Genomic DNA, 23,677 nt, shown 5'->3' with positions numbered 1-23,677 from the left:
CCTGCAGCTGAAAGAGGCCATTATCTGGAGATTTAGTTGACATTAGTCCTGCCAGGTGAGGGAATGACTGCATTTCAGAAGCTAATACCGCTTCTGTGGAGCTCTCTGTCCCAGGATGGTGATTGGCACGTTGAATCATCATAAGAGTGTGTGTGTGTGTGTGTGTTAGGCAGAGGAACTGAGCCCCCCGCCACCGTCACATTGCATTAGCGACTCAGTGGCATGGTATCATCACATCAAATTAGTCTTAATGAACAGAAGCGAGTCGACTGAGAGAGATAATCAAACTTTTATTAAATGACTTAATCTTCTGTACATGCATAATGTCATGGAAAGAGATCTGTGATGACTGTCTGCGGAGGGGATTACGTCTACCCCCAAAACACGTGATATTTGTGGAAGCAGAGCCTTCTAAAACCTACAGATTATTTGCTCTAAATACAGAAAGTAAAATGCCACTACCAGCCAAGCCTGTTCCCTTGAGTAAACAAAAAGATGCATTTCAAATAGTATGTTCCTTCAGTTCATTTGGTTACCATACACACAAAAATGCACTGTAGCTCACTCCACACATCTTAGATGCCATAATCAGAGCAGCCTATCAAATATTGCAAAGACATAACTTGTAAACCAATTACAGAGAGCTTTAAAAAAAGATTCCACATATATATATACTCAGATGTTAGGAATGAAATGCGTAAAGCACATGATTCATATAAAGTCTTGTTAACGTTAAAACTGGAATGATTTTTAATACAATGTTCTTCATTTGTAGATTTCCGAATTGGAATTTAGTCTAACGAGAAATGATTGGATGGAAGTAACTCTAGCACTCATGTTCAATTAGATAGCACCAAGCTTTAAAACATTATTTGGATAGAAATGTCAGAATACCCTGACATGTATTGTGAGACTTTGGCTGACGGTACAGTAGCAGTGATGTCGAATTTGGTCCTCAAAAGAAGCTCCATTGTTACACTGATAAAACTGCTCTTAATTGAAATAACACTGGAGATTTCATGTTACCTGGGTGACGGCTGCGATACGGAGGATTTTTCATTAAACCGTTATACAAGTTTCAAAAGACTTTGTGTGCTTGTTTTTGAGCACATACATTCATTTTACCTTTGCTTTTATAGACCTTATCAAAAAAAAAATATCCCCCCAAAATGAACAATCTAAATGGCCTATATACAATACATTTACATTAAATATGTATACGATGACAATCAATCCCGTGAGACTGCCTCTAGTTCACTCAGCCTTCACCAACAATGGGATAAATCCTCCTCGGGGGGGGGATGTACTCAGGGCTGTGAGGCTCCTCTACTTTACAGTTTCACCTCTTACACACAGAGAGACAGAATTAAACCGATTTAAGGACATGCTGCAGGGGGTCAGGAGGAAGCAGATCTTCAAGGGTGGGGGGGGGGTCTCTACCTCGTCAGCTGACCCACCACCTTCAGCAGAGTCTTGTTCTCCTCTTTCAGCTGCTCGTTCTCATCCTCGATGTCATCCAGGTCCTGAGGAAAAAAGGCAAAACCGGGTTAATACTTTCTGTATTATTTAAAGAGAATATTCACAACAGCCACCGTACGGTTGAGGCTCCTGCCAGGTGAGTGTTAAATAATCACAATTAGAATAGGTCATTTATCCTGGGGAAATGGGGTTTTTGACAGTTGCTCCACTTTTTTATTAAATAAAATACAAATATATATATTTATTGATATAAACATCTCAAAAGTTAGTCATCAAATAATATACATTTAAATAGAATGAAGATATTTATACAAACAAAAGACATTAAGGTGTAATGTCAAAACAATTATGCAAATATGTACAGTATATAAATGTAAGACGTTTAAGTAAGGTTGTGCAATATAAGGATAACATATATCAAATAAAATAAAGATATGTGTACGAATAGAAGACGTTTAAGTATAATGTTAAATAAAATACAAAAATAGAATGAAAATATGAATATAAATATAGAAATTAAGGTAAAAATGTGCACTTTGTACTTCTATATATAGCATGTAAATTACAATATACTGTATACAGCAGTGAACTAGTTTCAATTTGAATATGAATTGCACAGTTTAAGAGGGTAAAGTATGTTCTAATGCCAGGCTATTGACTCGGAGTGCCTTGCGCTCTGAGTCAATAGACTGGCGTTATTGCTGCGTGGTGTCGTCGTCGTCCCCCCCCCTACAGCCAGCCTTAATGGCAACAAATGAGACATTAGCAGCTCTAATTAGTAGAAATGAGAAAGGCTCTCGGTTGTGACACTCCTTATTTTTGTTTTCTTCCATCACTGATCATGATCGTGGCTGTTGAGACAAGATCAACTGCACAGAGAGAGAGAAAGTCAAACTGAGGAGGTCAGTGTCGTCATGCTGACGAGTGATGTGCAGACGAGTTTCAGACCTTTGTGTTTAAGGCAACCATAAGGGATATTCTTGGGATAACAAAGTGACGATGTGAAAGATGCAGATTGTAGTGGTGAACCTATTGAGGGGTACCTGAATTTGAGGCTCTCCTTGGCTTTATGGCGTCTTAAAATGAGCTTCAGTTAGTAAGTTGTTTGGTGATCTGGGTTGCAATTGTACTGTTTTGGTTTATCCTCACTGCTTTGACCTCATGTCAAAACCCACTGTTTACTACCTGCTCACACTGCGTGTAGCTAGTGAGACAAAAACAGTGCTAAAAAGAGAGAATATTGGATTTACACTCAGCAAAGGGTTGCAAACGGTGTTTCAAACTAACAATACTGTTCCTCCTAATCTACTGAATGTGTTAATAGTTGTGCTAAAAGTTTGCCTTATCAATTTGTAATTATGTCGCTTTTTCGCCATATTTCCACTGCTCCAAGTGGCCAAAAATGAAACAATAATAGTGTAGGGTTGTATAATGTATAGTATACATATTCAGCGTATTACACTCAGTACATGGTTTGCCTTCAGTTTAGAGAAGCAGACCTTTTTTTAGGTAGCTGAAATACATTTTTTATAAAGCAGGTCTCTACTTTGCCTTCTACTGAAGGTACATACTGATTATGAATGAAAGTACCTAATATAACCCCCACTTCAAAAAATCCGAACTAGCCCTTTAACCTTTGAAAATACCAAATGTACAACTTACTTCTTCATAAGTTTGAAGATTGAATCACACTGATGTATGTGGGATAAGAGCAGGACTTCTCTCTTCACAGTATATGAAAAGAAAGAGATTTAAGTCCAGCAGTTATCTTTTCTTTCTCTCCCAAATAAACTTCACTGAGGCTTCAATCTTCTTCTGCACAGAGACTGGATCAGCTGTTATCTCCTGCTTTCCCATCAGGCCTTGCGGGGGCCTCTCTTGGGGCCATTTCTGATGGCTATCACCACGTTTACCGTCCTTACATAAAGGCCTTCTGCTTCGGACCAGCTTCCTGTCCCTGTGATGCTATCAGCGGGATGCAATATTGCACTCAGTGTTTGCAGAGCGGTAGCAGTGTGTATCACGAGGACTGAAGAGGCGAGATAATAACCCAGCAACGTTTATTGGCCTAGTTGCTGTTCTCGGGACATTACAGATGAAAGTGTTTTATTTCCCCTGCTATGTTTTGCTTTAGAGATGCTAAAAAGTAGATTTGGTTATTTCTAGGGCCGGGACTTTAACGCGTTAATTAAGATTAATTAATTACACAAAAATTAACGCGTTAAAAAAATTAACGCATTTTAATCGCACTTATTTTTGCACCGCGGAACGTTTCTCACTGGATGAGTTTCAGGCGTACCGATTATACTGGAGCACCAACTAACATTCATGACTTCAGACAACAACAAACCACAGTGAACAACAGTGGGAAATGTTGTTTTAAAAAACGGACGGATGGAAGCGTCGATAAGAGCACGGTTGTGTGCAAATTATGCAAAAAGAAATTCGCATATCACCGCAGCATATCAAGTATCACCTCAATGCAAAACATATAGCAGCTAGCGTGGACGTTAGCCTCTTTTATCGCGTTCACACCAAAAAGAGCCGGTACTAAAATGTGTTCATGAGAACCTTTTTACCCCCACGAAAGTCCCTGCTAGAGAGCAGAGAGCTGCTAGAGAGCAGGGACTTTCGTACGGCTCTCTTGTGAGAAAAGAGCTATATTTCTGATTGGCTGGGCGGATTGCAAACCACGCCCCGTAAAACTCCCAAAAAGTTTTGTGAAGCCGCCATTTTATTATCCTCGCATTAGCATTATTAGCATTAGCCCAGCGCAGAAACGCAGAGAGACTAACTTATGGCAACACAAAATAAAACATGGGAGCGGTGGAGATGAGGAGGTGTCGGCGTTCTGGCGATTTACTCGGAAGCCTTCAGTAGAAGCTGCTGGGAGTCCCAGCAGCTTCTACTGAAGCCAGTCCCCAACTCCGGGGACTTCCGGCCGGGGACTTTGGGTGGTTTGCGGCCTGCCGGTAAACCCAAAGCAGAAGAAGAAGAAGTGACGTCAGCGGCTTCATTTGCCTAATCCACCCCCAGGTTAAAAGAGTTCTCATGAACCAAGTATTCTTAAACCAAGAATAATTAATAATTGTTACTAATGCATAATGACTAATTCATGAAGAAATAAAACTAGTGTACAATTCTTTTAGATTTCTTTATGCTTTCCCCTTTTTCTGTCAGATTCTTTTAAACGTACTAAAATGCAAAAAAAACTTGAGCAAAAACTCCAAAAGCCCATAAACTCAAAAAGTGCGCTGTTCACAGTTAGCTGGATTATGAATCTGACAAATGAGCTGAATTTTAAATAGAAAATGAGGCCTTGCAGGCAGCAGTGAAACAAAGCCATTCTGTTGATTGTAATCTTTTTTTCTGGATAGATTGACAATAGCACACTGATTGGCTGAAGATTTGGTGGACTCAGACTTGCCAACCTTGAGACCTCAGACATCGGGAGCATTTCAAAACCACCGTGGGGCGAGGGGGGGGGGGGGGGGGGGGGGGGGGTGGTGGTGCTAGTAGTGGATTGCCGGAGCTGTATTAGATTAACATTAACATACTTATTGTAGTTGTAAGTGCACTGCCTTGCGGCCTGTAGCACCATGGAGCATATGTGTGGGCTGGACCTGTATTTTACAGGAAAGGAGTGAGCAGAGGGTCGAGTTGTTGATTCTTGTTCAGTTGTCTGTGACACCTCACCCTCTCAGACTTTGAGTTGCGCACGCTGCTAAAGAGACGCGCTACCATGGAAACCAAACAATGGTGTAGCTCAGGGGTGGCCAACCAGTCAGAGGTTAAGAGCCACATTTTTTCTATGTTACTGCAAAGAGCCACATCAAACACACAGTCACTGATACCGCTTGTTTCAGTTTTTTGTTTTCTGGAGACAAGATTTCAACCACGTCACTGATGCGTTTTTGTGGCATTGGGATATATATTTTTTAAATCCTCTGGAGCAGAGAGAGGAGCTGTGGATTATTGTTATTGATTAATGCATCAGTGTTTCTTAGGGTCAAAAACACTAAACTCATAACTTAAAATGAAAGCGTTTAGTTTATTTAATAAAAGAGCACATGTTCAATGTGAAAAGTGACAGTAGTTATAGATTATTTGCAATTTGGTGCTATATATATATTTTAAAAAAAAATTATATATATATTTTTTTTAAACACCTTGAATTTCAGGGGGGGCGCGGGGCTCCGTTGGCGGGGCTCAGCGCCCCTCCAAAACAATGGTAGGGGAAACACTGGATAATGTTTAATCAACGATAGGTTTTCCCCCCTTCAAAGGTGATTGTTTCACTGCATCGCAGGTATTATTGTGATTGGCTCTTGGGCCACATAAAAATTATACGCGCTGTCATCCTCTCATACTGACACACCACATACATAACACGGGACGAAAGTAACGGAGCGATTTTATCCGAGCCCAAACAACTTTGACCGGCCAAATTACGTCAGAATTATCAGCATTCAATACTTAACAGACCTACTAAATATCAGGTTTAACTGTCAGGAGTAGCTAGTGTTGTCACGATACCAACATTTTGGTTTTGATACCAAGTCAAGAATTGCGATTCCGATTATTTTTCGATATTTTCTTTAAAAAAGGGAAACGGTCTTAAATGTAATTATTGTGCTTTATTTCACACCAGAACCATAACACACACTTTTAAACAATGAGAACAATAAATAAAATAAATGACAAGAATTCGTATTAAATAAAATTAATAAATGTCTGACAGACAGGCCTCGTGGTGTCCGTAGGCTTGCCCTCACTGTCAGAGATATAGCTAAAATACTTCCAAATTTCGCTTCTGGCGTCTTTTGTCAACAAGCCGAGGCGCAGCGGCAGCTGCACTCCCATTTGCAGCCATGCTTCTCGTTTTCTCACATGCTCTGGCAGCTAGCGCGTGCACGAGAGAGGGGAGGCACTTAGAGCGTGCTTGAGAGGGGAGGGACTGCAGGCACGGCTGCAGTGCAGGGAGTGGAAGCAGAGCGCTGAACACACACGGCTCTTATTAAACGGCGCTTTCTCACCGGAGTACTTTCCCCGTCATTCTTAAAGTACCGATACTAATGAAACGGAGGAATCGTACCGTTTTTAATGGCAGGGTATCGCGGTACCTTTCAAGTATCGGTACACCGTGCAACACTAGTCAGGAGTCAGTGTCTCTCCCCCAAACTCACACAGAAAATTCGATATGAACTGAAGAGCCGCATGAAACTAGGCAAAGAGCCGCATGCGGCTCGAGAGCCGCGGGTTGGCCACCCCTGGTGTAGCTGTATTAAAGTCCGAGTGGAAACAGTCGTGAGTAAATCTGATTTTGTCAGAAATCGGGAGAAATATGACCCTGGGAGGAAACCGGGAGAGGGCAATGAAATCGGGAGTCTCCCGCGAAAATCGGGAGGGTTGGCAAGTATGAGTTGGAGGCTCTACCTTACTGAATGTGAGGTTTGAATTAACTTCTTTGAATGTTGCACACTATGAAAACTGTAAGCTAGTTCTGAGTGTACCATAAAACACACTGCCTGAGAGTGTATCAAATGAAAGTAGAGCGAGAGATTTAACCTCACAGCACTGAAAAAGTAAAAGATTGTTTTTTAAAGTTGAAGACTGTGTTAAATACGGTGCCTTCAGCTGCACACTTTCTTACACATCCATCTCTTTCTTTCTTTCATTTATTCACCAAAAGGATCTGTCAAAACACCCTGGGAGGTGAACTGCCTAATAAAACAAAAAGATATATATATTTTCAGATTAGCTTGAGATGTACAATCTGAGATTTGTATCCACCAGGCAGCACATTAGTTTTTGGTGGAGAAATCAATAAGACATTAATATTACATGCAACACTGGGAGGCAGTAACTATGAGGCTGAAATGTCATCAGACCTCCGGTGAGTTTTTAGAATACAAATTGCACATACAATGCCTCTGTGTAAAATATGTGCTGTCGTCGTGTAAGTGTGTCGATCCAAACATAACTGTTTGTTTGTGTCTAATAAATAATCAGTGTAGAAAAACACAAAGCTTTTATAGAAAAGTGCACTAAAATGCCACATGATGATGTTCAACCCACACAGGCCGCCCACACATGAAACCACAAAGGAGCGCTCAAAATATCAGACACCACTGGACTCACTCTGTTCAGCAGGTCGATTTCCTCCTTCAGCTTCCCGATGAGGTCGTCTTTGTCCTCGTGAGCCTTCAGCAGCCGCTCGTTCTCCTGGCGCTCTCTGACCAGCTCCTGGATACACACGGGCAACATGATTACATCAATTATAGATATGTTTTACAGAGGAAAAGGTTCAAACAATTACTTAAAACTGTAATTATTTCAGTTGTATTGGAAACTGTTATTGTCAGTTTCAAAACACTTTCACTGAGGCATTGCTGACTGAAAGGAAAAACTCAAAATAACATGTTTTAAAAGGTTTTTCGGGGATGTGGTTTAGAATATTATAATAAAGTCCTGAGTAGAGGAGGTCTGGCATCTCTCTGCAGTACAAAGCATTAATGTAGGGGACATAAATGCAACCGCAAACTCTATTCATTCTTGTTTTTAAAAAGGAACTACTGATAAATGCAGCTTTGCAGTATAAGAACATACATCTCATGTACTCCTTAATAGTAACGCAGGCCAAATGTATATTAGCTGTTTCTCTCTGAATGCGTGACCTGGCTCTATGACATGTCCTCACAACAAGGTTGAGGTTAGATACTACTTAGCTTCAGAGAGTTGGTATGTTAGGGAGAGAATGATAACTATTTTATGTCATATTCTTATTGTATTTACTTACTTTTAAGTATATTTATATTTCTAGTAAACATTTACTCTTATATATTTGTGTGTGTTTTTAAAAAGACTCGTAACACATGTCCTTGTCTGAACAACTTAAAGGTTTTTGTTAATGGTCACAAAATGTTTCTCTAAAGCCTTACACACCAAACTGAACCAAATTAAATACAATTATGAAACTGAAAATGAGCAGAATAGGGCCCCTTTAATTCCTCTTTCTATGTTAACGTATGCTCCAAAGTAAATTACTGTGTACTCCTATAATAAACCTGAGCTCATCTGATCTTGCCATGTGACTTTCCTTCCACTCTGGGTTGTGGTCTGATATTATTTGGCTTTGTAGAACAGGTTTCACTGTGAGAAATATAGTTTCTAAAGATCAAACATACTGTTCATGTTGGTACTTGTTTGACTTATGTAAGCAATGTCTAAGGATTTAACGTTGCAGGCTGGAGACTCAGAGATTTACCTGGCAGCAATGTCATACGAGCCAACCTTCGACATACCCACCCCCGCCCGAGGAAACAATGCACAAAAATAAGTGCATGAAATGGGATTTTAGAAATGATTCCAGAGCCTTTACTCAGAGAAATACCTCCAAGCCACTGAGGTCAAAGCAGTTCTTACTTTAAAAAGCTTTTTTCCGAAACCCACCCAAGTGACATTTTATTTAGAGATGTTTTTGTTGCAGTGGCAGCAGTGAGGGGTTGGGTGTCAGATCAGAGTGGTGTAGGAGGAAAAGACATATCTGCACTGTAAAAGGTCATCGCTTCAACAACACTGAGGAGGATTTCTGAGCCACACTTTCCAGCCATTAAATCACAACTCAGGCAACCGATCAAAGGTCTCAAAGTGACATTTCGACTGAACAAAGTGCAGCTGTTAAAGGCTCTCAGAACTTGGGATGGACTTTCCAAAAAAAAAAAAAGGCAATGAAAAGTTGATAGGATTTGGAAGTTAAGGCATATATAACGGATGATTCCTCTGTGATTTGATATTTCCGTGGTGGTTGCGGTTGATTTATCTTTGGTTACACACAGGGAAAAAGAGGGAGGAAACCCAGTGAACATAATAATAATAATAATGGGTTCCATTTATAAAGCACTTCATATTTGATTTCAAATCCCGAAGTGCTACAAGTAGTGAGCATGAACAGTATAAATAAACATTACACAACACGGTAGAATTAATAAAAAGCAATAACAAAAAATAAAAGGGTGATAAAAAGGTCTAGGCAAAGGCTCTTTTGAAGAGATGGGTTTTGAGGCCTTTTTTAAAAGCCTCCACGGTCTGTGGTGCTCTCATTTGGTCGGGGAGAGCATTCCACAGACTGGGAGCAGCCGAGCAGAAGGCCCGGTCTCCCATAGTACGGAGCTTAGTCCTGGGGGGTTTGAGGAAGTTGGAGTTGCTGGAGCGGGTGGTCCGCAAGGAGGTATGGGGGGTGAGGAGTTCCTTGAGGTAGGGAGGGGCAGTTCCATGGACACACTGGTGGGTGAGGACGGAGACCTTGAATTCGATCCTCAGTTCCACGGGTAGCCAGTGTAGTGCTTTAAGGATGGGGGTGATGTGATCATATTTGCGCACCCTCATCAGGATCCTAGCAGCGCTGTTCTGAATGTATGGGAGCTTCTGGATGCTTTTGTTAGGGATCCCGATGAGGAGCGCATTGCAGTAGTCCAGCCTGGAGGAGACAAAGGCGTGGACCAGCTTTTCGGCGTCAGACAGAGTGAGTGTGGGGCGGAGTTTGGCGATGTTCCTGAGGTGATAAAAGGAGTCAGCTTCTTCAGGTCTGCTTTCACTTGCTGAGATTTCTATTTCAAGGGTGAATCTGACACCTTGACGGTAACACACTGGGCATACTGGAAGAGAATGAAACGCCACAAGAAAGCATGTTCAAAGAAGAAATGTTTTTGTTCATGTCAGGGCAGCTCTGTACTCTCCTCAGTATTGATTTTCAGACATGAAGCTGACTTTGAATAACACATAAAACATATTTTTGAATGAAATATGTTCAAATGTTATAAATGATATCTATATAAAGAACATCTGTATTGCTTCACACGTATATGCTTGACACTTTGAATCACAAATCAGCTTTTACACCTTAGTGCAGGGAAATAAAGTTAAGAAAATGAAGAACTTAAAAGAATATTTATATCATTTAAAAAATGATTCAACGTGGCATACATGTAATGAGTTGCTCATTTGATATCTGTTTGAAACTATGGATTATAATTTAATTAAAAACAAACCGAGAGAACATGTGATTAAAAAGAACAGTTTGTTCTTATTCCATCGTAATTAAACCTTATTTTTATTAAAAGCAGCAGGAAGAACTGGTGGTATGAATCACTGAAACGCATTAGCCAAAGTAATAACTAAAAGATAATCAGCAAGTGTGCAAAATGTTCCTATAAATATCAATCAAACCCTCAAGAACAACAGCACTGACCTTCTCACAGCAGGGAGGTGATCAAACCTGACAAAAGTGTGTATTCTGACTCATCCGGACCAAGATAAGATGCCAACACTTACTCACCTTTCCATCAGCAAAGATGTTTGTGTTTGAAGTCTAATAGCATCCTTTATGAAGTAAACTATCAAACGACAATAAACTGAGTCTATTCCTTTTAACACAATGTAACTTTCTTGAGTTTCTGTGGAAAACGAGTGGAACCGAGCAGTAATATGACCCCAGGGTCAGAAGACGTACCGCCTCCAGCTCCTCCATCCTCTTCTCTAAAGTCTCATCTCTGGCGTGACGGTTGTGTCGTTGTCTGCTGTTCCCCCCCCCCCTCCTCCTCAGAACCCGGCCCTGAAGAGCTGTTACAAACACACAAAAACAGAAATATAACATTAGATGCAACTCAAATGATCAATTATTTATTTTTTACTTTGAATTCTTGAATAATTCTTGTGAAAAATAACGTTCTTTGAACAGGATAAACGTCATATTAAATTACTTTATTTCCCCAATTCAAATAATCTTTAAGGAAAAGACCATTTTATTTATTCATATATATTTATCATATACTATATACCTACACAAAAATACTATGCTTGCTATTTCTCTTCACCATATATATCTCCTGATGGCAGAGAGGAGCTCTCACACCTATTAGGAATATATTTATATACATTCAATACTAAAAGTGTGCCCATCTAACTGAATTCTATTTAAGAGTTAAGGTGACAAAATCTGCAATGTGACAAATGAACATCACCTTTCTTGGGCATTTAGTGGCTATTCCCACTATTTAAATTGTCCAATACCGTATTCACACTGTTTAAAGGTAGGAATCAGAGCCACACTATTAAGCTTATGACACATGGAACGGCTACCTCCGCGACCCGACCACGGATAAGCGGGAGAAGATGGCTGGATGGATGATGACACATCTATCATTAAAAGAACAGGTGGGAACATTTTCTGCATGCCCTTTCAATTAGACGTGCATTATTAACAACCCTGTGCCTTTTATTCCATTATTGGAAAGAAAAGGCCGTCAAGGATTTGAAATGTTAGTGCAAAAAGGATTCTGGTTAAGAAACAATTTACAACTTCAAATAGGCTCAAGAATGGCGGTGGCCACTCATGCGTCACTGTTCTTAAGCTTGTGGGGAAAAAACAAGAGGTTTTTGTATGCAGCTCGAGCAGAACATTAACCTTATCTCCTCTTCACCTTCTCGCTACTTAGAGACAGATTCCGGTGCAGCGAGGAAAGAATATTCATGCGCAGTATATTTTATTACTGACCTTATTTCAATAATTATTGACGTGGAAAGTTGGAATGAGTTGCTGGCTCTGCACCCACCAATACACAACTACCAACTCTCCCCGGTAGGAACACATTGTGCCAGGTTTATAAAACCTCCCTGGGAATGAAATGATTCTGTACGTCAGTGGGCTTCACTGGGTTGTCTGAAGGGGGCTGTCTGCATATTTCAAGACAAAGGACAAATATAACTCCTTTGTACAATCTGCATTCTTTTCAGGATCTGCCAACTACGATGTTCCCATTATTAGACATATTTACAAAGTACTTTGGTCTACAAATAATATTCTAGAGACATAAAAAAAGAACTTTGTTTTGAACAGCTCCTGCACAAAAAAAAAAAAATCACACCATGATCTATTAAATGATTTTCAATAAATATGAGAATTATGAAACTATCATTCCCTCTTAAATCATACAGCAAAAATATAAATGTCAAACAAATATTTATTGTGGACAAAAACGTACAGCGAATCAATTTGATTGTTCGATTTATTACTGTATATTGTTATAGACCTCTTCCTTTAATAATTTTATTTTGCCTTTTATCTGGAGCAACATTTGACATTTCCCCGCTGTTGGGCGAATATAGGATTCCTGGTTTTGAGACAAAAGCCACATGATGTAAACATACGTTTAAAATCTTGACTCTCAGTTTCCGTCCTCTTTGAGGTTACTGTGGCATTTCTACTACACAAGCAGAAGTGGCATTTTTCAGTTTCGTGACATTTACAGGACCAACGGCTTTGTCTTGCTTATTTTTACAGAGAGCCACAAAGTGCAGGAACATCATGTATGATCAAGAAGGAGTCCTTGAAACGCTCTCCTTGGCACTCGCCTACGCCAAGATAACGTGTGTATTATTTGTCTCTCTCATGCAGTCTTCATGGGTAGTCTTCATGGGTAGTCGTTATCGGCACGAGCACACATGCAAACCGCTTTTGCATGGACAAACACGTATACATTACAAAGCGTGACGACGACTGCTTCCCCTCTCCATGAGGCTGAAAAAAAGCCACAAAAGAGTGGCATGGCATGCGTGCCAACATCCTTGCATGTCATCGTGATTCAAGAAAAATCTCCCTGTTTGCACACACACACAAACAACACACAGCAGGTGATGAAGCTAAGCCTAAACATCCATGGCCTCGAAACTAAATATCACACCGCAGCCCATTAGCACCCTGCAGCGTGAGGTCTGGGGGAGAGAGAGGCTGAGCCAATCACGCGCCCTCGGGAGTCTCAGCAGGGGGGAGAGGAGAAAGCTCAGACAGGAGAGCAAATAACAGCAGCAGCCACAGGTAGAACTATGTCTCCTACAAACTCAAGTGTCAATATGTCCAAAAACGACATTGGAAACCTCGACACGCAGCACTGAAACAACAGATTAACAACCCGCCTCAACAGGCCAATCCTTAAAAATAAAGAAAACATCAAGCAATTCAGAGCTGTTTTGAGCTGCTAAAGTAATCACTTATATCTCTCTACGACCCTTTGCATAAAATGATTGTAATTTATCGCTGGAGGCTTGCAAGTGCACGCCAGCCACTGCTTTTTATTTCAATGGCTGCTGAGATTTCAAGTTAAAGGGGGCCTATCATGCAAAATGCACTCTTGTACGTCTTTTATACATGAATATGTGTCCCCGGTGTGTCAGGGAACTCACCAAGTGTCAGAAAACACAACCCTCTCTCTTTTCCTCTATACCCAAATCTCTAAAAAAGGGGCTGTAACGGATCTGATACAGACTGATCCAGATTTGAATTATTTTCTATGTCACAAAAGGGGTGCTCCGCTTAGTGGTCAACTCTCCACCTATCAGGGGAATGAGAGGTTGGGCCACAGCCGGCCATTGCCGCTCGAAAGCGCTGGAGACGCTGTAGTACATATACCAGGCCTGTAAGTGCCACAAAAGCAGCGAAGAAGACTTCCCTTCCATGGTTGCCATGGTTGCCCTTCTGTTTATTCTCCGCTGTGGCTCTTTTTCTCCCTCCCCGAAGCAAGCTTTTGCGCCTCCTGCTTTAAAACAAATGAATAATGACTATATAATCATATGTAAGGGATAATGTGCAGCGACGCGGTCATTATGGGGAAAAGAACACCGACAGGCTGATTAGGAGCCCGACGCGAAGCGGAGGGATCAAGATCCCGCTTATTACACATGGCCACATTCTCGACAAAGTAACGACATGACTCCCAATATTAATTGAAATGCTTTATGGATTTAGAAAATGATTTTATTGATTTAAAAAATAGTTGTATTGATTTAAATTGACATGCATCCGCTAAGAAAAATAGTCCGTTGTTACTGTTTGAACTAACGTAGCAACGGCAAGAACTGCTTCGATAGCATTTTTGAGGAGCTTTTTGATTACAGATTTGAAAATATCGTTGCTTGCTTTAAAAGTAGCACACTTCATGATGTCAAACCTTGGAAAGTATCTAGATATCCCTGCCCTAATGCCAAAGTAACTGGCAACTGAATATGTGTCGCCGTTTGATGTCTATGTCTGGACCGCTGCGTAAAAAGGAGGGTTTCTGCCCCATTACTTCTCTTCTTACTTCTATAAGAATAAACACGGAGGACGGAGATCTCTTTTTCTCCCCCTCTACAGACCGCCCAGCAGCTGATCTCAGAGCACGCTCCCCTCTCCTGCAGGGGGGCGTGGTCAGCTGCAGCTCACAGAATCAGCCCCTGCAAAAACAGCGCTGGAAAGAGCAAATGGAGCGAAATGAGGCATGTCTAAAATGCAGGATCTGTTTGGTATTTTGAAAAAAATATATGTATTTATATACTTTATATAGGTATGGCCCTACAATATATTGTTCAAATATAGCATGATATGTCCCCTTTAAGTTAAGTAGGCAGGGCTGGCCCAGGTGTATTTTTGTTTGTAAGACTTCAATATCTCACGCCCCCAAACTATTCAAGATGAGGTATGATTGGTAGATAGTTTAGCTAATAAATTGAAAGCTAGAACGAGCTTCAGACACACAAAAAAGGGTTGAAAAGCTAATAAGCAGCATGAGCTAACTGCAGAAAAAGCAGACAATGTCAAGTCCTAGATATTTGAATAGAATTTAATTTCAACATACAACAGTAAAAGTCGATTATATATTTCTTATTTATTAAGCAGTACTAGGTTTACTTCTAGATCATATTGACCCTTCTCTGTTTTAGCTCTGGAATTAAGCAGCTTTATGCTAAAAGTTGTTGCTTTTTAATGTGCATATCTGGGGATTCTTTTGAATATGCCTCAAGTTATCTCCAAATTGTGTTCACAAAGGGTTACACATTCAAGCAGAATAATACAGACATAATTGAGGTATTGGAAATTGGAAAGCCGGATAAGCTGGAGTTGAGAATAGGGGAGTTCATGTATTATACAGAAACGTTTATAAGCTAAAAACACCTAACTCTAACCAAATACCATCAAAACTAAACAAACCCTAACTACTAAATGGTCCCAAAACATGTATATTATCAGTTAAAATGTTGGTTTGAAATAAGTAAGACATGATAAAAACGTACAGTTCATATCAATATATCAACAGGAGATATGGTTAACAAATGATAGGATATATCAGAGCTGCACAAAAAGCTACATTTTATTACAAAGGGTGTTTTTGTGGAGAGTATGAACACACTGTTCAGATGAATGTCTTCTAGAGACAAGATAAAGGGACTAAAGCAGGAGAGGCTCGAAAAGAGGGTCAATTGTAGTTAGACACGTATCGATAAAGTTGCTCTGTCAGACTTCTGGTGCTGCCCGGCCCACCTGGCGGGTTTTCTGCTGCAGATCTGTGGAGCGTCCATGTGAAGCCAGGCAAACTGAGGAGAGCAGCCGCCATGACTACAGGCCAGACTGAATGTCAGCTGCAGAACTTTGTTGTTTGGCCACGAAAAAAAGCTAAATAAATTCATGCTGGACACGCCAATGTTCTCAAAAGGACTTCACCACTTGTTAAAATGTTTGTGTGTTACAGGCTGCATTGTGAGGCTTCATCTAATTACTCTAATTTTCTTCAAGAGTTTAGTCACTCCTATTTAATTTGTAGGGAAGTATAATGGAAGCAGATGAAAGCATATTTCATTTCGTCCACCATTTCTGTGCTCTCTGCCAAAACTTCTACAGTAAATTCTATGAAATCAAAAGAAAAAATCTGTCCAGAAGGAGTTGTTGGTGCAAGCATCAATCTTTTTGAAGTTTGAAAGCCCCTTATCAAGTGCAATCTTGGCCGAAATGAAGCACAGATTTTAGACTCCAATCCTTTCAAAGCAAATGATTTTTCTTCAAAACGCCCTACCAGATACGCAGTGAACAAATGGTGGTTACGAGGTCCAGATGGTGTCCTGTCAACCACTGTTCAAATATGTCAATAAAAGGCATCTTTCTTGAGCCATTATACATGAAAAGAGCAGCAGGGAGGCAAACGATCCACGGTGACAACATCAGGAAAAGGGCTTCGGACCCCTTCAGAGGGAATCTTCCCTCGTAATTAATTACACAAAGTGTGTTTCTCATCCCGGCCTCTGTTCTGCCTCCTGACACATTACTAGTGATGCTGAGGCAGATAAACTGAGCTCTAAGTGTCCGGATAATAAAACAAGAAAAAAGACTCACCTCTTGTGACGGCCGTTCCCAGATCTGGAGGTTTCCTGAAACAGAAAGGAAAGAATCACCTATACCTAACAATAACAGAAGAGTCTGAAAATTCTAATTTTATTACGGTAATACAATACGTTTTAATAATAAGAACGTTTTATTACACTAAGATATATTTGCTTTATCATTATGTGTGATGTATTCTATCTTTTTTGTATGCATTTTCCTTACCTGCAACATTTTGTCTATTGCCCTTTTTTATGCTAAGTATGTTATATGTTGCATTCTCAGAGAAGAAGACTTAAGATTACCAAAACTAGCCTTTAAATCCTTTGAATAGTAGTGCTCTGCAGACTCTGATTTCATAAAAGCAGTAGATATGAGAATGAGTTTTTCGATATCATTTGCTGTGTTCATCTGCCTTGGGTGGAGAAGGTTCAGCAAAAAGGAAAAAAAGAATTCCATCTACAGGATAAGAGAAATGTATCAGGACGGAGACCCATTTATAGAAAGCCTTAAGGTTGTGTGTGACTGTTTGTGAATCGCTGCTGCTGAGCGTCTATACAGATGAGCTTTGTTCCATTTAATAGTCCTACAGGAGCCCTATTGCCCCAAGTTGTGGAAGGCAATCTTGTCTTGCAACATGTTTATCTTCTTTTCCCATTATTGTATGATCTAAAGGTTGCTTAGATCATACAGCAGTGATGCTCCCTTGAAAATGGCCTGAGGTAAAAGAGCATTTCCCTGGAAAAATGAGGTGTGTGAGAGGAATACGCAGCTCCTCTCTCCTAAGGTCTTGTGCAGTGAAGGGTCCCAGGTTTGATCGAGGGTCCTTGGCTCTGCGACAATCTATCAGTCAGAAGTTGGCTTTGGCAAGGGGGAAACGTTGTGCCCGCCTCTTAGCATGCACCAGCCTCTCTGTCTCTGTGACATATCATCCATTACTCCTGGATGAGATACCGAACCCTCGTCTCCTCCCTAGCTCCAGCCTGGATAGATTTACTAAGATGGAGGACAGTAAGAGGGCAGTCTGGTCACATGATAAATAATTCATCTTCTGCGCACCTGACCTGGTTCAAGCAACAGCTGGATTTAAGAGCGCTTGATGCAATTTGAGGATTTGGTGTAATCCAACAGCTGCAAGGGCTTGACTTGAAAAGCCAGTTGTTTTGACACTGCTCAGTATTTCCAGAATCCGTCTTATCAGGAATTTAGTAAAAGACAGAAAGATGGTGCTACCTGTCATGTGTACTTGGCCAAAACCCATTAAATGTAATACATATTATTGGACTTCAGAAAAAACACGGTTGATGTCCAGCATTTGCATACTGGGGTTATAGACAATAATGTCTATAACCCCTTAGATTAAGGACTTCAAATGTAAAAAAAAGTATTTTAAGTTATATTTTGTTTGATTTAAGAAGTTGAAATCATGAATCGTCAACATTTTCTTTTTTTGATATTCTTTGAACTATTTGTTTCAGTACTACTACATCCCTATCCTAGAGTAAAGGGGATGCATCAGTCATGTAAACCCAAACTGAAAAAAAAATGGAAGTCTGTATCCTCAAATAACACATTTTTTGTTGAGTTGTAATGGATAATATTGTTTTCAAGCAGTAGTTAACCTCTATGAAAGCCTCCAGTCAACAGATCACAGGGAATACATACAAAATGCTGTCTATATGTAAATGTGTGTTTACTCTCTTGATGCCACAGTCCAGTGTAACTTGAATAAAAACCAACAGGATTCTTTGAAAAACACAATTGACCTGAAACCCAGTCGTCTGGTTTCCCACAGGAGGCTGACTGCATAGGAAACAATTGCTTGGTTTCACATGTCCCAAGGAACTTTAATACATCTGTTTTTGTAAGATCCGACATGAGCAAGTTTCCTATTCAAAGTCTGTTTGCCTTCTGAAAAGGGTCAGTGGACTGGATTGATTATTTTCCGAGTTGAAAAGGGGTTGAAATAGTCTAAACAACAATATGAGGGGAGGTCAGAGCGGTCAGCAGGCGTTGTGAGGCGATGCCAATCCTGTAACAGTCAAAACAATTTGTATGTGATTCTGAGAATAGACTCTGAAGCTGAAGCACAGTGATGGTATCTCCTGCTTCTTGTGGCTAGCGTGAAAATAAATCAACCTTATGGAACTGGTATGAATGAAATCCTAGAAAATAAGTAAGGTTTTTAACCAGCAGAAGACAAATGAATGCCTTACAGGCTTAACTGTACAATATCAAACGGCTCTAAATTATGGCAGACCATCATACAGTGTGCAATTCAGCAACATATCTTTATTACATCACATATATATTATATTATTGTTCTATATTATTTATTTGAAACACCTTTTATTTAACTTGTTTTTATAAATATTTTTACATTTTACTGGATCATTTTATTGTATTTTATTGTTAATGGATCAACTGTTGACATAATTCCCCTCGTATTCAGATTCTGATTACTTCTATGACTAAGGGATAAACTGATCACCGATATCCCTCTGTGACATGAAGCACATCTGAGAATAAAAGCATATTGTGTTTGCAGAAACATCCCATTACTGCTGCAGCTTTTTGGCAGTGTTTCACAGAGTGCACAGCTCCTGTCTGGGATAGGTATCTGCGAGACAAGGTCAGTGTAATTCATGGGCGTCTTCTTCACTGCACACAATACAAAGCCTGTGCAACTTTATTTATCATGCTTGAGCGGCGCTGACAGCTCCCATAAGCCCCGGCTGCAGAGCTACTAAGAATACAGAGACAAATATCAACAATAAAACAAGTGCTTTATCCCTGAGCTAGAGTAGATTGCTACACGAAGTGCATTTCTTTGTAGTGTAAGGAACACTCCAGGCCACTTTCAATGTGTAATTCAAACAAATGTCTTTTTTTGAGCATTCACAGCTTGACGGGGTCTACGATTTGTGTCGACAGCTTGTTAGATTCAGAAGGAATGCCGTTTTATTCCATGAAAAGATGATCTTTGGCTTTCCATCCAGCTGCCGACAGCGAAGTACTCAAAGCATTTCTCTGAACGCGTTTCTGTGATAAAAATCACAATTTGACTGGAGGCATTCAATCAATTCAATTGAGAGGTGCTCTTCAAAGGTGAGTGTTGTTTGTTACTTTGCTTACTGCTGCAATTCATTTTATGACGTGTACCTTTGTGATAATAATTATGGGCAAACATTACTGTGACGTAGGCGACGTCTATTGTTATGAAAGAGATGTGTTTGCTGTTTTCATTTAGATGCTCGGTTCACTGTCTCAGCCTTTGATGCTGGCTGAAGAAACAATTGTCAAAAGGCCAAACTGGAACATTAATGGAAGGCTGAAAATAAAAGAAAGTTTAATCTGAAGTCTACGAAGAAAATAGCTGCAGAAAATCATGTTAACCTCTTACCCTGTACATCTGTTGCATGTGTATTATTCTTTTTAAGGTTTTAAAATAGATCTGAATAAGTGGCTAAGGGACCCTGTTTTGTACAAATATAGTTCACTTTCTCACCAAGTGTTTTTGCAGGTATCGGTCCTGTCGAAGATAAATATGATTGCGATTCAGTCGGCTTATATAACTGTAATCCTAGCAATCTTGAATCAACAGTTATGAGGGTGATCAAATATTGTTTCAAGCTAAACGATGAAACTGCGTTTGCTGTCATCACCGGGGCTGCTGCTCTTGGCTGAGATGCCAAGAGATGGTGGTGAACATTTCCCTGCTGTTCAGACAACATGCTCTGCATCAGCACACGGTTTTTTTATTGAAAGGTGCTAATTAAAAATGATAATTAGGCTTGCTAAAAAAAGTGCTGGAAGGGGGTTGATAACAGTGTGTGTTTTGCATGTGATAGAGAGGTACAAAATAAATGATATTGCTCTGCAGTGGACCTGGCGCCACATTAAATGCAGATGATCCCGAGGAATGTTACGTACGTATGGTTCTGACTGCAGGATCACTGAAGCAGGTTTCATGTAATACTTGCATACCGGAGGGAGGTAAGGCCTGATAACCAGGACCACATGCCTGCAGAGGGCCTCTCGCACCGGCACATATCAGATACATTAGTCCTGTCTCACTGGAAGAAGGTGTGTGTCCTGTCCATGCACACTCACAGATATCGACTTTATAAGCAAATAAACAGCTGCCATGGGTGGACATGAAAAGCCAGATGAGTACTTCTCTAAAAACGTATCTCTTATCAAGAATTGAGTCGAACTGCTAACAGTGATGTGTACTTTATTCAAATGTCAGACTTATAACTAACTAAAACAGATTAAAGGAATATAACCATGGAGTTAGTTTGTCAGATTTAACCTTGCAGAAAATGTCTGTGCATACTTGGGTTGTTTACTTGAGTTTATAAAATGTCAACAATGTCCATCATAATCTCACAAAGGTTATTCAAATGGCTCATCTTTCGTTTCATTTAAAAAGTTGCACTATTATGAAAAGATTTCTGTTGATAGAATGTGCGGTGGAACACATGTCCCACAAAGAGATGGAAAATACACATCATTACAGAATCTAAAACATCTGATAAACTAATTCAGATCCTTTGTGTTTCCATTATGCTGCAAACAGAGGAGTAACAGCTTGTTTGTGTTGGGAAATGTTCTGAGACTGTTAACAGCCCTACAGCTCTGAACACAAGTTGAACTGAGCTTCTAGAAAACAAATGTTGTCCAGATATCTTGATACTAGCTAAGAGGCCTGACTGGACGCCGTATATCATATCAGGCCTGACATGGCAATCTCTGTCTCTCGTTGATAAATGGGGCCCGAGAGGAACGGCACATTTTTGGGATGCTCCATCTTTACAGATGTCAAGCTGACAGCTCTGTAGTAAATCTGCTGACCACACTGGACCTTCTTTATTTCTCCCAGACTGCCTCTTTATGAGCACGCTGGCACCAGACCCCCAGCAGGTTATGAATGTCATATGAGTGACAGTGAGACATCTAAAGGCTAGTTTCTGCAAAACCACATCTGGTGTGCGATAGACGACATGCTGTGAGAATAGATTCGGCATTCATAAATGGACATGTTCAGTTTCAGATGTTGAGAATCTCTCACTAAAAATTAGGGATGTAACGATACCAAAAACTCACGGTACGATAATATCGCAATAAAAAGTCCACGGTATGATATTTATCGCGATATTGAAAAATAAAAGGAAAAGAAAATGTGAATTTCTTCTTTTCTTTATTAAATAATAAATCTGATTTGTACAGTAGGATAGTAGTATTTTAAAGTGTCAACAATATAATAATCAGACCCTGCAATAGAATAAATCAAGTTTCACTTTAGTTTTTCAAGTAACTCAACTCTAACTCACTCACTCAGCATCATCAAGGTTATCTTTTAGGAATATGAGCATGTCCACATTTCGAGGTAGAAGCTGGGATGTTTGGTCGTTTACAATATCCCCTGCTGTGGAAAAAACTCTCTTGCTTGGTACTGATGTTGCTGGGACAGAGAGATATGCTTTGGCCATGGGTAACAGCAGTGGGTAAAACTGTGCATTGTCTCTCCACCACTTCAAAAACAATACAGTTGTAGCCAACAAGGTGAGGCTTATTGACAGGGCGAGAGATAAATATACTGTTGGTACTTGTCAATGTCTCTAGGTGTGTACATGATGTAGCCCTGTAAACACGATGTCCTTTTGTGTTATCTGTTGTTTTATGTTCATGTTGTAACCTACTTGCTGCCATGTTGGACAGGTCTCCCTTGAAAAAGAGATCGATGATCTCAATGGGACCATCTGGTTAAATAAAGTTTTTTTTTTTTTTTTAATTAAATACAATTGCGGTAGATTTAGTCAGTCTCACGACCAGTGGCGGCCGGCCCATAGGGGCGCTAGGGGCGCCGTCCCCCCTCTTCCCACATGTTTGATTGTATTTCAAATAAAAAATATATTGAAAAAATATATATTTTTATTTTTAATGAAAAAAAGGTAATATTATATAGTTGGTATCAGTAAAATGTATAATCAAAAATAAAATCTCGTTTAAAATTGTATCTAAACGATGTCTAAAGTTACTGATAAGTCATGTTTCCTGCCTGGCCGTAGCATATCCTTACCCTCTCTCGTCTAGGTGCTAAGAAAGGAGCCCTCAGCCAGAGCAGCAGCAGCCAACACATTGCTGACTGTTGCTATCTGTAAACTATGCCGCCGAAACATCATTTCAGTCAATCAGAGTCGTCAGATCTGATGCTCAAAGGGCGGCAATTTCAGCGCCCGATGCAGTCTGTGTCAGGGTTTGAGTTTTTGTGTGTCTAGTTTTGGGGTTATTTTGCTGTTCTGTCGTTAGTTTCCCTGGTGTGTCTAATTGTCTTGTGTTCACCTGTTGCCCTTGTGTTTCTCGTCTCGTGATTACCCCTCCCTGCATTTAGTCTGGTCTCTTCCTGTGTTCAGTGTTGGTTCATTATTTGTCGTTCATGTTGGTCACAGTCCCTTTTTGTTTGGATGCTACCTTGTCATGGATTCTTGTTTTTTCAGCTTTTTGTGAATAAAGCTCGCCTTTTGTTCAATTTTGAAACCTGCTTCCCTCCTCATTCTGCATTTGGGTCCTATTTTTCCCCAACCCTGACAGAGGTTGGTTCATTCTCCATGAATCCATGAATAGGTACAAGGCACGAGGTAGCATCCAAACAAAAAGGGACTGTGACCAACATGAACGACAAATAATGAACCAACACAGGAAGAGACAAGACTAAATACAAGGAGGGGTAATCACGAGATGAGAAACAGCCGGGCAGGGGAGGAGAAACACAAGGGCAACAGGTGAACACAATCAGACAATTAGACACACCAGGGAAACTAACGACAGGAGGACAGAACAGCAAAATAACCCCGAAACTAGACACACAAAAACTCAAACCCTGACAGTCTGTGAGTTGGTTATGGCTAGAAAGGATCCGTCTTGTGTAAAACTCTTGCGAGAGTTTGCGAGTCACGTGGCTGAATGTTTACGTTTGACAGGCAGCCTTTCAGTTACGATCGTTAA

At 40.3% G+C, this 23,677-nt stretch overlaps 1 protein-coding gene across 1 annotated transcript in view; it reads right to left on the bottom strand.

Annotated features, from left to right (window-relative positions):
• Positions 1–270: 270 nt before the first annotated feature.
• pawr (PRKC, apoptosis, WT1, regulator) overlaps positions 271–23,677 on the bottom strand; it is a 66,269-nt gene continuing 42,862 nt past the window's right edge. The window contains 5 exon segments of the mRNA XM_034226012.1: positions 271–1,523; positions 7,621–7,725; positions 10,991–11,071; positions 11,073–11,100; positions 16,679–16,713. Of these exon segments, the coding sequence (XP_034081903.1) occupies positions 1,437–1,523; positions 7,621–7,725; positions 10,991–11,071; positions 11,073–11,100; positions 16,679–16,713 (336 nt within the window). The 3' untranslated portion in view covers positions 271–1,436.

The sequence above is a fragment of the Gymnodraco acuticeps genome, unplaced genomic scaffold (assembly GCF_902827175.1).
Source record: "Gymnodraco acuticeps unplaced genomic scaffold, fGymAcu1.1, whole genome shotgun sequence".
Lineage (NCBI taxonomy): Eukaryota > Metazoa > Chordata > Actinopteri > Perciformes > Bathydraconidae > Gymnodraco > Gymnodraco acuticeps.
The sequence above is the reverse complement of the archived record's forward strand: the minus strand, read 5'-3'. Positions and strand labels throughout refer to the sequence as shown.